Source organism: Sus scrofa, chromosome 13 (assembly GCF_054392235.1).
Source record: "Sus scrofa isolate SSC_HxYL_T2T_F1_AM1 chromosome 13, Sscrofa_HxYL_maternal_Yorkshire_Landrace_v2.0, whole genome shotgun sequence".
Taxonomy (NCBI): domain Eukaryota; kingdom Metazoa; phylum Chordata; class Mammalia; order Artiodactyla; family Suidae; genus Sus; species Sus scrofa.
In genome coordinates, this window is record NC_139395.1 from 42,496,382 (window position 1) to 42,508,740 (window position 12,359).

General features: G+C 46.4%; 1 protein-coding gene across 4 annotated transcripts in view; it reads right to left on the minus strand.

Annotated features, from left to right (window-relative positions):
- Positions 1 to 2,283: 2,283 nt before the first annotated feature.
- The window catches only part of ZNF445 (zinc finger protein 445), a 34,881-nt gene continuing 24,805 nt past the window's right edge, over positions 2,284 to 12,359 (minus strand). For 3 of the 4 annotated variants that reach the window (XM_003358387.5, XM_021071726.2, XM_005657067.4), the window contains 5 exons: positions 11,481 to 11,649; positions 11,070 to 11,146; positions 10,648 to 10,774; positions 8,539 to 8,649; positions 2,284 to 7,917 (listed from right to left, as the gene is read on the minus strand). In XM_003358387.5, the coding sequence (XP_003358435.1) occupies positions 5,747 to 7,917; positions 8,539 to 8,649; positions 10,648 to 10,774; positions 11,070 to 11,146; positions 11,481 to 11,649 (2,655 nt within the window). In that variant the 3' untranslated portion in view covers positions 2,284 to 5,746. Of the gene's footprint in view, positions 7,918 to 8,538; positions 8,650 to 10,647; positions 10,775 to 11,069; positions 11,147 to 11,480; positions 11,650 to 12,359 lie in introns of those variants that run through there. The other variant, XM_084987935.1, reaches the window with a different exon arrangement.

Sequence of the window (12,359 nt, forward strand, 5' to 3'; positions counted from 1 at the left end):
TACTGGTTCCATTAGTTTCCACAATCAAGGAGTTTAAGAGGGAAGCTGCAATGTGAATGTGATGATCAATTTTCTATGCCAATTTAGCTACAGCACGTGCATACATCTAGTCAAACAATACTCAAGGTATTCCTGTGAGCTGTTTTTTTTGAATGAGATCAACATTTAAATTGGTAGACTGTGAGTAAAGCAGTCTATAATGTGGGCGGGCACCATGTAATCATCTGAATTCCTGAATAGAATGAAAAGACTGGCCTCTCCCAGTCAAGAAAAGAATTCTCCAGCAAACTGCCTTCTGACTTCATCTGCAACATCCAGCACCTGCTCTTCAGGTTTTACAGCAAACAGAGTTTGGACTGGAACTGGGTCTCTTGGGTTTCCAACCTGCTGGCCCACTCTGCGGATTTTAGACTTGCCAGACTTGGTAATCACCTGAGCCACTTCCTTATTCTCTCTTTCCATATCTATCCTATTGATTCTGACTCTGAGGGGGCTTGTTCCTTCTTGGTTTTTGCAGGCACTGCTTCCTATTCCCAGTGCTTCTTAATCCCAGCAGTGGCAATTCCTTCTGGTAGCAGCGGTTGAGTTCAGCTTGCAGTTTTGTCTACATGGGGCCCGCCTTGAGTTCAGCCACTGGCACCAGCCCAGCAGTGCTCTCCTCCTCACAGCCCTGAGCTCAGTTCCACATGGGCTCTATTCCAACATCTAACGTTGTAACAGCTCTAACCACTACTCTGTGAAGGTGGGAGCAATAGATACCAACACCTCAAACTGGTTCAGATGTTGGAACTAATGACATCACACACCAGAGGTTAAAAGTTTATTATTCACATAATAAGGCTCTCTGGGGAGAGCAAGAAGGGTACCAAAGCTAGGCCATTTGCCTTGATAAAGACAGTGGCTTTGGTTTCTACAGTGGTTAGAGGTGAGAATTCCAGTGCATTATCAAGCCAGGATTTGCATAAACTTCTTCAGAGCTGAAAGGTAGTCCTGGGATTTCTTATCAGCTTGCCCAGATGTGAGGTAAGACAGAGGGACAGGGCTTGGAAGCTGTTGTTGCCAAATGTCAAAAATTAGGCCACATTCTCTCACAGCTCTTTCATTTCTGGGTGGTAGCTGCTTCTCAAACTTACCACCTCCATGACAATAGCTTCAGTGTTCTCTTTCTGCCTTTTCAGTTACTTAAAATCTAGTGATTCTTTATAATTGTGTTTTAAAATAACTAGTACGGTTTCTGGCTCCTAATTCAAACCTGGCTGATACTAAAGGTGTGATAGTTGGTATATAAGCATTTATTCACCTACCTAAAAAAACATAATGGATGACTTAGCATGTTCATCCACAGGACCCCATTTCTTCAATAAACAGGAGTCTACATACAGCTTCTGGCATCACTTGTTATTTTTAGGCAAGGGGGAATGAAAGGAAATGGAGCTTATAATTTCCTATAAACTACTTGTCTTGGAGATGATGTGTCAATACATGGGAGAACGAACCCATTCTTTTTAACTATTTTGTTTTTTCTTTTTACGGCTGCACTTGCAGCACATGGACGTTCCCAGGATAGGGGTCAAATAGGATCTGCAGCTGCCATCCTACACCACAGCCACAGCCACGAAGGATCCAAGCCATATCTGCACCCTACCGCCACAGCTTGTAGTAACAAACACTGGATCCTTAACCCATGAGCGAGGCCAGGGATCAAACCTGCATCCTCATGGACAGATGTCAGGTTCTTAAGCCGCTGAGCCACAACAGGATCTCTCCATTTTTAAATAACTTTTAATTTTTTCCATTATAGTTGATTTACAGTGTTGTCAATTTCTACTGTACAGCAAAGTGACCCAGTCATACATATATGTATGTTCTTCTCACATTATCCTCCATCATGTTCCATCACAAGTGACTAGATATATTTCCCTGTGCTATACAGCAGGATCTCATTGCTTATCCACTCCAAATGCAATAGTTTGCATCTATTAACCCCAAACTCCCAGTCCATCCCAATCCCTCCCCCTCCCCCTCGGCAACCACAAGTCTGTTCTCCAGGTCCAACCAACAGTTTCTTTTCTGTGGAAAGGCCCCATTCTTTTAAACTGTTGCCTGGTTTTCCGTCACAGATGTATCAGACCTGTTTAACCACTCCTTTACTAACGGCCATTTGTGTTGCTCCCAATTTTTTCAGGTGAGGAACCAGAAGCTTTAAGAGATGGAGTGGCTCACTCTAAGAAACATCACCCAGTGACAGAGCCAGGATTTCTATAAAAGCATAAATGACAGAACTCATGCTTAAAAATATTTTTATTTTGAGATATTTTAAGCAATCAGTTAAAAAAGAACCAACCACAGATCCCATTAAATCCACATGCTGACCCCATCTACATCAACCTTTTAAAAGAAATAAAACACAACTGAAGCCTGCATGTACCCTCCCTGATTCCATCAGCAACTTCTGCTCTGGAAAGGCAGAGCACGGCTTTCACATATCATTCCAACACATGACTTCACTCTTCACTTCATATAATTTGAATCCACAGGAAATATATTATTGCATAAAACAATAACACTGTTTACTGTATGCCAACAATGCTTACATGCCAGCCACTACCTGAAGCACTTTACATGCATTAATTCATTAACTGTCCCCCTCCCCCCATCACCCTGTGAGGTTGGCACTACTATCTCATTTTACAGAAAAAGTGAAACACAAATAAGTTTAAACAATGTGCCCACAGATACACAGTACATTTAACTTTGTATAAATGGTATATCATATGTAGTGTCCACAACTTTCTCAGCATCACTGTTGATTTATCTGTGTTGAAAGAGCTAACTCTAGCTCTTCCATAGTCACTTCCCAAAGTAGCAAAAACAACCCATTTACCTGTGCTTCTGTTGATGGAAATTTAGGCTTTTGCCAGTCTTTCTATCTACACAGTACTGCAATGAACAGTCATATACACATTTCCTTCTTCACATGGAGTTATTCTAGGGTTTATCCAGGAGTAGAACTGCTGGATCAGAGTATACACAACTTCAAAAGATTTTGCAAAATGCTTGGCACAGTAGTTGTCACAATTTCTACTCCCACAGTATTGAGTTTCTATGTTTCATACACTCACCCACAGGAGGGCTTTTGCCAACTTCATGGGTGTGAGATGGTCCATATGAATTTACATTTCCTGTGCTTGCTTCTCTGCACAAGCCTGTCTGGGCTGACAGTCTGTGTTAGCAAAGTGAGACCAACCACAGTGAACATCTGCCTATTATGACCTCCTGATATCCACTCCTCTCCAGAGTCCCAGCCCACATTGCTCCTGCCAGCCTTAACTTCAGTTCCCCCCAGGGAGTGGAGAGAAGGTGAGGCAGTGTTGGAAGAAGGGCTATGCTCTCCAGGTCAGCCTGGGGTACGAGATGAGCAAGGTGGCTGGGGTCATCAGAAACTGGGTGCCCAATGCTTAGAACCACCAATGGCTGGGCTCCCAAGGAGCAAGTGTACTTGTGGGTGGTCCCCAGTCAACATTTCACTCAAGGACCCCTTCAAAAACCTCTAATCCTGATTTAGCCAAACGAAGTTCAGTTCTACCTTCCTTAAGAGAGGAAACTGTGCAAAATCTACCCTGCCCAGCAAAAGGACAAATAAGCACCAAACCTGGCATCCAGAGGACTCAGTCTGGCTGCAGTGGTGGACATAACTTTTGGAAACCCTGCAACACCTAACAGAGCAATAAACAGGCACCAGGAGAGGTGTGGCCAGGGGAGAGGGCTTAGAGGGACAAGGGTCAAGGAAGGCTGAACCTTAAAGAGTAAGGACCTGGACAGGGTTGTGGCATTCTGGGTGAAGAGAGACAGCACAAGGCAAGCCAGTCCAGGGGCAATGAAGTTAAATTCAGCACTGATTACACCAAAGCGTTTAGTAGTTAGCTCCAAGTAGTCAGACTTTTCCTTCTAGCTAATCTGTATTTACTAATATTTCTATAATAATCACATATACATAATTAAAAACTCAGTCTGTTACTGAACAGACTGCATCAGTACAATCCCAAAATATTAAAGGCTCACCTCAGTGTAGAGGGTTTTCTGTTGATTTTTACTTCAATCTTTATACATTTTAAATTTGACTTAAATGTTTAAAAATAAATATATATCATTTTATAAAAATGGAAGTAAAAAACACCCTTACTGGGGCAGGAACTCTACAAAGTACCAGGTGGCACAAGGAATAGGGAGATGAAAATATGGACAGAAAAGGGTTGTTTCTGTGGTGGTAGTGTCAACTGACATAGGAGCTACAGATCTGTGAGGGCTTAGGTCCTAGAGATCAGACACCTAACCCAGAGCCTTAGTAAACCAAGTCTTGTCACCAATCCTAAGAGTCAAGTAGTACAGCCAGTTACTCTAATTTTATACACAAGGAAACAGATGCTGATGTTCAGTGACTTGTTCAGGATCATCTTGCCAAGAAAAGACACACGAAGCTTTGAACGCAGAGCTGATGACTCCAAGGCCATTCCCATTATCCTAGGGCCTCAACATGTGAGACTCTGAATCTTAATTACATTTTATAAGGGTTCAGATTCAGATCACAATACTCAACTCAAAACTGTCCAAATGCTCTCTACCTCCCTTTGAGGCAGTGGAGCCCAGCGAGGACCCATAATGCTCACACGGCTGAGCCTACCACCTTTCTGGACCCCTCACTTCCAGCCAGCTCATTCCACTCCAGCTCAAGGGCCTACCTGCCATTCCTTAAGGAAACCAGCTAAGACCCTCCCTCCTGTGAAGGGTCCTGTGTGGGATCTAGAGACCAATAGGACTCACTCCATCATCACCTTGAGGTCTTTGTTCAAATCTCACCTCTTCAGCTGAGGCCCTCCCTGACCAGCCTATTTAAATTCTCAACCCACCTCCCAATCCAGCACTCCCTCTCACTCCATTCTGATTCATTATTCATTTGTCCATAACACATGTCACCAGCCAAAATACTACATGTATTTCATTTGTTTATTGTTGGTTAAGGTCCAAGATGGCAGGCTTTTCTGTTCTGGTCACTGCTGGGTCTCTGGCACAGAGGACAATGCCTGGCATAAGGGAAGAGCTTGGCAGATTTCTGTGTAGAACTGTGGGGTGTAGATGACAATGGGGCAGTGACGGAGTTCCACTCTCCAGGTAATCAAGCTGGGCATCCTTTTCTCTGCCGCTCACAGCTAAGACAGCTCTATGCCCATGACAAGTAGCCAAAGCCAACTGTGAAGGCTGCAGCCACAGGCAGAACTCCTCAGGAGGCATCTAGGAAGACCAGGAGTTCTTGCTGCTGGTGGTGCTTTTAAGGTTCAACAGAACAGGCACCATCACAGGCCAAACTCAAAGGGAAACTTAGGATCCAATTGGCCCGTTCCCAGCAGCCACAGCCCATCACACCACAGATATTCTGTCAAACCACAAAGGGCAATGGTCTCTCCCTTTAGAGTCGAAGGAGGAGATCTGGTTGGGGGAGCTCCAGGTCACTGCACAAAGGACACTCCGAGGGAGCCAAATCTCCTTCTGGAACATGGCTGGCTGCTCTTCGCCAGCATCTAATTTTCCAGCTGAAGGATGGGAATGCCTCGAGTTTTTGAATCCTCAGTATTCTCTGCCACTACCTTCCAAAATAGAAAGGGCTGGGTCCTTTGTGAAGGTGTGCACCAAGCTGCCTACCATCAAGGATACTCTCCCCACCCTCCACCCGCTGTTGTCTGGCCCCAAGCTAATCTCTAACATGGCTTTTCATATGCCGAGCCAGATTTGAAGACCACCTGAAGGTCTTCCCACACTCTCTGCATTTGAAGGGCCTCTCTCGAGTATGAAATCTCTTGTGGCTAATGAGTTGTGAGCTCTTGTTAAAAGTTTTCCCACACGTGCTACATTTGTGGCACTTTCCCCCAATGGGGACGTCCTCAAGTCCAGTGAGCCCAGACCTCTGATCACAAGCTTCCTTACAGTCTTCAAGGGGCTTCTCCTCCCTTGGTTTTAATTCCTGCAAACTCACCCTTGAATCCTGGCGGGAAGACAGCCCAGCCACACTGCATTCAGACTGGGCCACTGAGGTGTGTTTTCTCTGATGAACACAGAGGGTGTGTCTTCCAATGAAATCTTTCCCACACCACTGACATTTAAAAGGTCTCTCCTTCGTGTGGATTCTCTGATGATTAACAAGGCGGTGATTTCTGTCATAAGATTTCCCACACAGGTTACATTTATAGCGCTTCTCTCCACTGTGTATCCCCTTGTGATCTATAAGGCTTCTTTTACGTGTAAAGGTTTTCCCACATTCTTGGCACCAGAAAGGTTTCTCACCAGTGAGGATCTGTGACTGCAGATTTGGAGGGTCTTCCCTTTCACGGTACATATATGGTTTTTCCAAAGAGTGAACCCTCTGGTGTTGGGAGAGGTTCGAACTCCAACGGAAAGACTTCCCACACTCCATGCACTTATACGGCTTCTCTCTGGTGTGAACTCTCTGATGGATGAGGAGAATTGAGTGGTTCCGGAAGGCTCTTCCACACTGGCTGCATGTGCAGGGTTCCTCTGTAGTGTGACTGCTCTGGGGGACTTGGAATGCTCTGTCCTGACTCAACGGTGGCGCATCCTCAGGTTCTCTTTTAAAGGTGTGCTGCTTCTTATGAACAACAAAGGTGGACCTGTGAGTAAACTCTTTTGCACATTCACTGCACCAGTATGATTTTTCACCTGAGTGACTTCTCTGATGATCAATGAGAGATTTCTTTTGAGTAAAAGTTTTCCCACACTGCTGACACGAAAAAGAGTTCTCCACAGTGGGGGCCCTCTGAGGCTGACTGTCGTTGGGGGTCTGCCTGAAGTCTTCTCTACACTCGTCTTGATCATAGAACGTCTCTTCCTGGTGCAGTCTCATGTGACGAGTGAAGTTGGACCGCCACCTAAATGTTTTCCTACATTTGGTGCACTTATAGGGCTTCTCCTGGGTGTGAATCCTTTGATGTTCAAGAATATATGATTTACAGTGGAAGGATTTTCTGCACTGGCTGCAGTCAAAGAGTTTCTCCCCAGTTTGGTCTCCCAAATGACGCTCAAACTCTGAGCCACAGGAGAGAGCTTCTTCATACTGATTAGATTCAAGACATTTCTGCTTAGCATGAGTTTCCTGATGCAGACGGTAGGCAGACATGCGTCGGAAAGCTTTGTCACATAAATTGCATTTATAAGGCTTCAATCCAGTGTGAATTTTCTCATGTCGCGCACGGTTCGAACTCCACCTGAAGGCTTTCCCACACGCCCTACATTTAAATGGTTTCTCTTGAGTGTGAAGTCTCTGATGACATGTAAGATGGGAGCTGTGACTGAAGGTCCTCCCACAGTCACCACACTTATAGGACATCCCCACCACATGACGATTCTGCGCATGTTGGTGATGAGAGCTGAGGCTGAAGTCCTTCCCATGAGCATCCTTTGGTTTCCCTTTCAGGCCAGCGTGAATCCTCTGATGCAGACTGAACCCGCCAAGCAAGCATCTGAGCCCTTTTCCATACTCCTTGTACTCACAGTGGTATGAACTCCCTCTGAAGTGTCTGCCACAGCCATGTTTGAGGGACTGTTTTCTTCTGGGCCCTCTCAAATACATAGTATGTTTTAGATGAAGACTATTGCTCCTTCCCGAGTCTTCACAGTCTTTTCCTGTCCCATGGCTGGAATCAGTCTCTTCTTTCTCAACTTTCACTTGTACAGGGTTTCCACATGGCTCCTTTAATCTGCTCTTCTGTTCAGAAGGTTCTCTGAGCCCTGTTTCCTTAGAAATGTTCGCTGAACCATGACACCCTGATGGAATGGCTAAGGTGACTGCTTCTTTCAAAGGTTCATGTTTTAAGTTGAACTTTTTGGTTTTCATATGGAGCTCCCCTCCTGACACAAAGAAACATAAGAGAATGTAGTCTTTTGCCATATTTGGACCTCCAGAAAGCAGATGGGCACAGCTGCCGGACATACACAGAAATCACATTCAGTTGAAAAATAAAAAGGGCTGAGAGGGGAGCGTTAACCAGCGAGATAGGAGGAATAGAGACAAAAGCTTGAGATAGGAAGGCCTCCGAGAGCAGAGGGCTGCAAGGAGGGCTGCCTATAAGGGCTGGAGATCAAGCCTATCGTTTGGTGGGGAAGGACCAAGCACAGAAGAGCAGCAGGAGTGGGAAGAAGGCTCTGAGGAGCATGGAAGGGAAGGTAGCGCAAGACTGAGGAAGAGGACCAATGAATGCAAAAGAGAGGGATAGTGAATCTCTACAGTGGGTAAGAAATTTTACTGGGAGAGCTGCTATGGAAGGGGCAGGGCCAGGAAACAAGGTCTCACAGGCCAGTCTGGAGGGGAGGAGCCCAGGCACCCAGCACTCCTGGGCAACACTGTTAAGGATCTTCCTTCCAGCAAACAACTGAGTTAAGTCCGCCATGATTTATTTGGTATAAAAAACCTAAAGAAAGAGAAGAGTAGATGCGGGAGGAGCATGACCTGGTCAATACTCTGGAACTTACCTGCAACGTCAGCACCTGGATTCCCCTCAGGCTGAGCTCCCTGAACATTCAGGACCCACGGCTCCCTTGTCTCTAACCAGGAGATCAGGGCAGGTTTGGTGAATGGCCCCACTGCAGAAGAGAGAAGAGGATGCAATGTGAAGGTAGATGCAGCATAGAGAACTACTCTCCAGGACCCTCTCAGGCCTCAGCTCCTGGTAGAGGAAGAAAAGCCAGGGAGGCAGGTGGAAGAAGCTGGGACAGGAGGCCCAAATTTCTGACAGCTCTGAGAAAAGACAAGAAAAGCTGAGAGAAGCCACAGCAAAAGGATTTGTAGGATTCTCCAGAACCACATGACAACTTAATTGGTAAAACAGCCAACATTTTTTGGATGCCAAAATGGACTAGGAACTTGACACATGTGACTTTTTTTTTTTTTTTTTTGAGGGCTGCACTTGTGGCACATGGAGGTTCCCAGGCTAGGGGTTAAATCAGAGCTACAGCTGCTGGCCTACACCACAGCCACAGCAATACAAGATCTGAGCCGAGTTTGTGATCTACACCATAGCTCACGGCAATGCCAGATCCTTAACTCACTGAGAGAGGTCAGGGATCGAACCCAAAACCTTGTGGTTCTTAGTCAGATTTGTTTTTACTGTGCCACAATGGGAACTCTGACACGTGACTTTTAATCTTTATAATAATCCAGCATAACAGGCATTATTACCCCTATTTTTAAGAGAGGAGGCTGATATTTACAAAAGCCAAGACATGGAAGCCATCTAAACGTCCATTGACAGAGGAATAGATAAAGATGTGGTACACACAGAGTTCCCACTGTGGCACAATAGGATCACTACTGTATTGGGAGTGCTGGGACACAGGTTTGATCCCCAGCCCAGAAGAGTGGCCTGGGGATCCAGTGTTGCCACAGCTTGTGGCTAGGGTCAAAAATGCAGCTTGGGTCTGATTCCTGGCCTGGGAACTCCAAGTATTGTGGAGCAGCCAAAAAAAAAAAAGATGTGGTACACGTATACAATGGAATATTACTCGGCCACAAAAAAGAGTGAAAAATGCCATTTGCAGCAACATGGATAGACCTAGAGAGTATCATACTAAGTAAAGTAAGTTAGATGGAGAAAGACAAATATATCGTATCACTTACACATGGAATCTTTAAAAATTACTTATTTAAACATCATTTATAAAACAGTAACAGGCTCACAGACCTCCGAAACAAACCTATGGTTACCAAAGGGGCAGTGGGTGGGGGCAGAAGGATTGGGAGCTTGGGATGGCATCTGCACACTATGATATACAGAATGGATAGTTAATGGGGACCTGCTGCATAGCAAAGGGAAATCTCAATATTCTATGATAACCTATATGGGAATGGATATGTGTATATGTACAGCCAAATCACTTTGCTGTATAGCAGAAATTAATATAACATTGTAACTCAACTATACCTCAACTTTTTTTTTTGCTTTTTAGGGCTGCACCTGCAGCATATGGAAGTTCCCAGGCTAAGGGTTGAATTGGAGCTGCAGCTGTCAGCCAACGCCACAGCCACAGCAATGTAGGATCCCACAGCTCACAGCAAGGCAGAATCCTTGAGCAAGGCCAGAGATCAAACCTGCATCTTCACAGATACTAGTCAGGTTCGTAACCTGCAGAGCCACAATGTGAACTCCTTATATGTCAATAAAATTTTTTTTAAAACATTAAAAAAAGAGAGAGAGAGGAAGCTGAGGTACCATATTAAGTGGTTTGGTTAGTAGTTAGAAAGACAGGACCAGAGTTTCCATTGCGGCGCAGCAGAGGCGAATCTGACTAGGAACCATGAGGTTAAGGGGTCGATCCCTGGCCTCGCTCAGTGGGTTAAGGATCCTGCGTTGCTGTGGCTGTGGCGTAGGCCGGCAGCTGTAGCTCCAATTTGACCCCTAGCCTAGGAAGCTCCATACGCCACAGGTGTGCCCCTAAAAAGCAAAAGCAAAAGCAAAAGCAAAAAAAAAAAAAAAAAAAAAGACAGGACCTAAACTCAGGTCAGAACCCTTTCTATGCACCATAATGAAAATTAAGAAGGCAGGAGCAGAGGTAGAGAAAAGTATGGGGATATCGATGCCTTACTCAGAGAGGCTATGTTCCCGTAGTTCTCAAGCATCACATCCCTGTACAGGTTCCTCTGAGAAGCGTCCAGCCACCCCCACTCATCCTGGGAGAAAGTCACCTCCACATCCTTGAATGTCAAAGCCTCCTGAAAAGACATGGTCCCACACTTTAGAGTCAGTCCACAGTTTGCAGCTTTTAGGAGGGGGCAGGGAAATGGGGCTGGCTCTCAGTGAGTACAGGATGGATCTAGTAAGGGTGAAAAAGAAGATCATCACCCAGCAAAAGAGCTCTGGCTTCAGGGGGATAATCTGGTCTCCAGGACATGGGTCTTGGGATGTGAGGTCACTGGACAGAAAGACCCAGGACAAGGGGGAGCTGCAGCTACCCCATTAGGCAGCAACACTGGGACATCAGGAAGAACCAAAAGTCCTGTGGCTCACCTGAGGCTGGGCTGTCACCTGGTCTCCTGGGCATCCTTCTCTCTGGGAAAGGGTAGGCACCTGTGCGGCAGGAGAATCTGAAGGAGAAAGAGCCATGAGAGAGGGCAGCCCAGTTCTCAGCATCCCACTGAGAAGCCCACTCTTCCCCCAACATGGAGGACTCCTGGGCCCACAAGCAGGTATGGACTGTTGTTTAACACCCATTTCCCCAGTGTCTGCCAGGGGCCAGGGAGTGGAGGGGTGCAATGGGAGAAGGAGCCAGGCAGACAAGGGTCACAGATGGATAGAAATGACAGAGCTCAAAGCCAGGACAGAGGGGATTCTCATGAGGACAGAGGGTGAAAAGATGACATTGTAGGAAATTCAGGAAGTATGGCATAGGCTGGGGTCTTAGAGCCAGGGGGCGAGTACCGGGTTGCCCAGCCAGGAAGTCACGCACTCCTATTTCACAGGGAGGCTGCAGGTGGTCCCCCAGAGCCGAGCCGCTCCTGAGAGGTGAAGCAGGGGGCCATATCTGTGTGGCTTGCAGGGCACCTGTGCCCATCCAATGCACATCTGGGCTCTGGGCAGGGGCCGGGTCCTGGCAAAAGAAAAGGAAAAGAGAAAATGCTTTGAGAGGATCCCCATGGGAATCAGAAAGCAAATTCACAGAACAGGCCATGTGGCCAACCTCTAAAACGCAGAGGCCCAGGGAACAGTGAGCTGGGCCCTTTATTACCTACAGGCAGAGGGGAAAGGAAGAGAAGAAAGCCCAGAGTGGACCCCTCACTCTTCCGTCTCCATGGGCTCTAATGTGGACCACAGGGAGACAGGTGGAGCCAGATTTCTGCTCGACATAGGAAAGCCTCTGGCAAGTCAGTAACATCACTGGTGTCAGGCTTCGGGTGCTGCAGTGACACCACCCCACTAGCTCTCAGCCCCCACTCTTGGCCTGCAACTTCAAAATCAGAGAAGAAATTTATCCTTGAGAGTTAAACTGAAAATGGTTCACAGTAGGGATGAAGTCTGATAATGTCTACCAAGGGTTAGCACTGCTCTAGGTAATGACATGCAAAGGGACAGCAAAGAGGCAAGAGGGCTCCCAGACTATACACCTGACTGAAATAGGAGCACTACTAGAGAGGCAATGCTCATTGTGAGGGTCAGCTATGGAATCGCAGAAGGAAAAGACGCAGGTGCAAACAAAGGCAGTGCCCATCCAAGCAGAGACCTGGAGAGAGGCAGCCTTGGTCCTGGGATCTCAACAGTCCCGGTCTCTTGAGGCAGGGCTATCCCTGATGCAGAGATGAG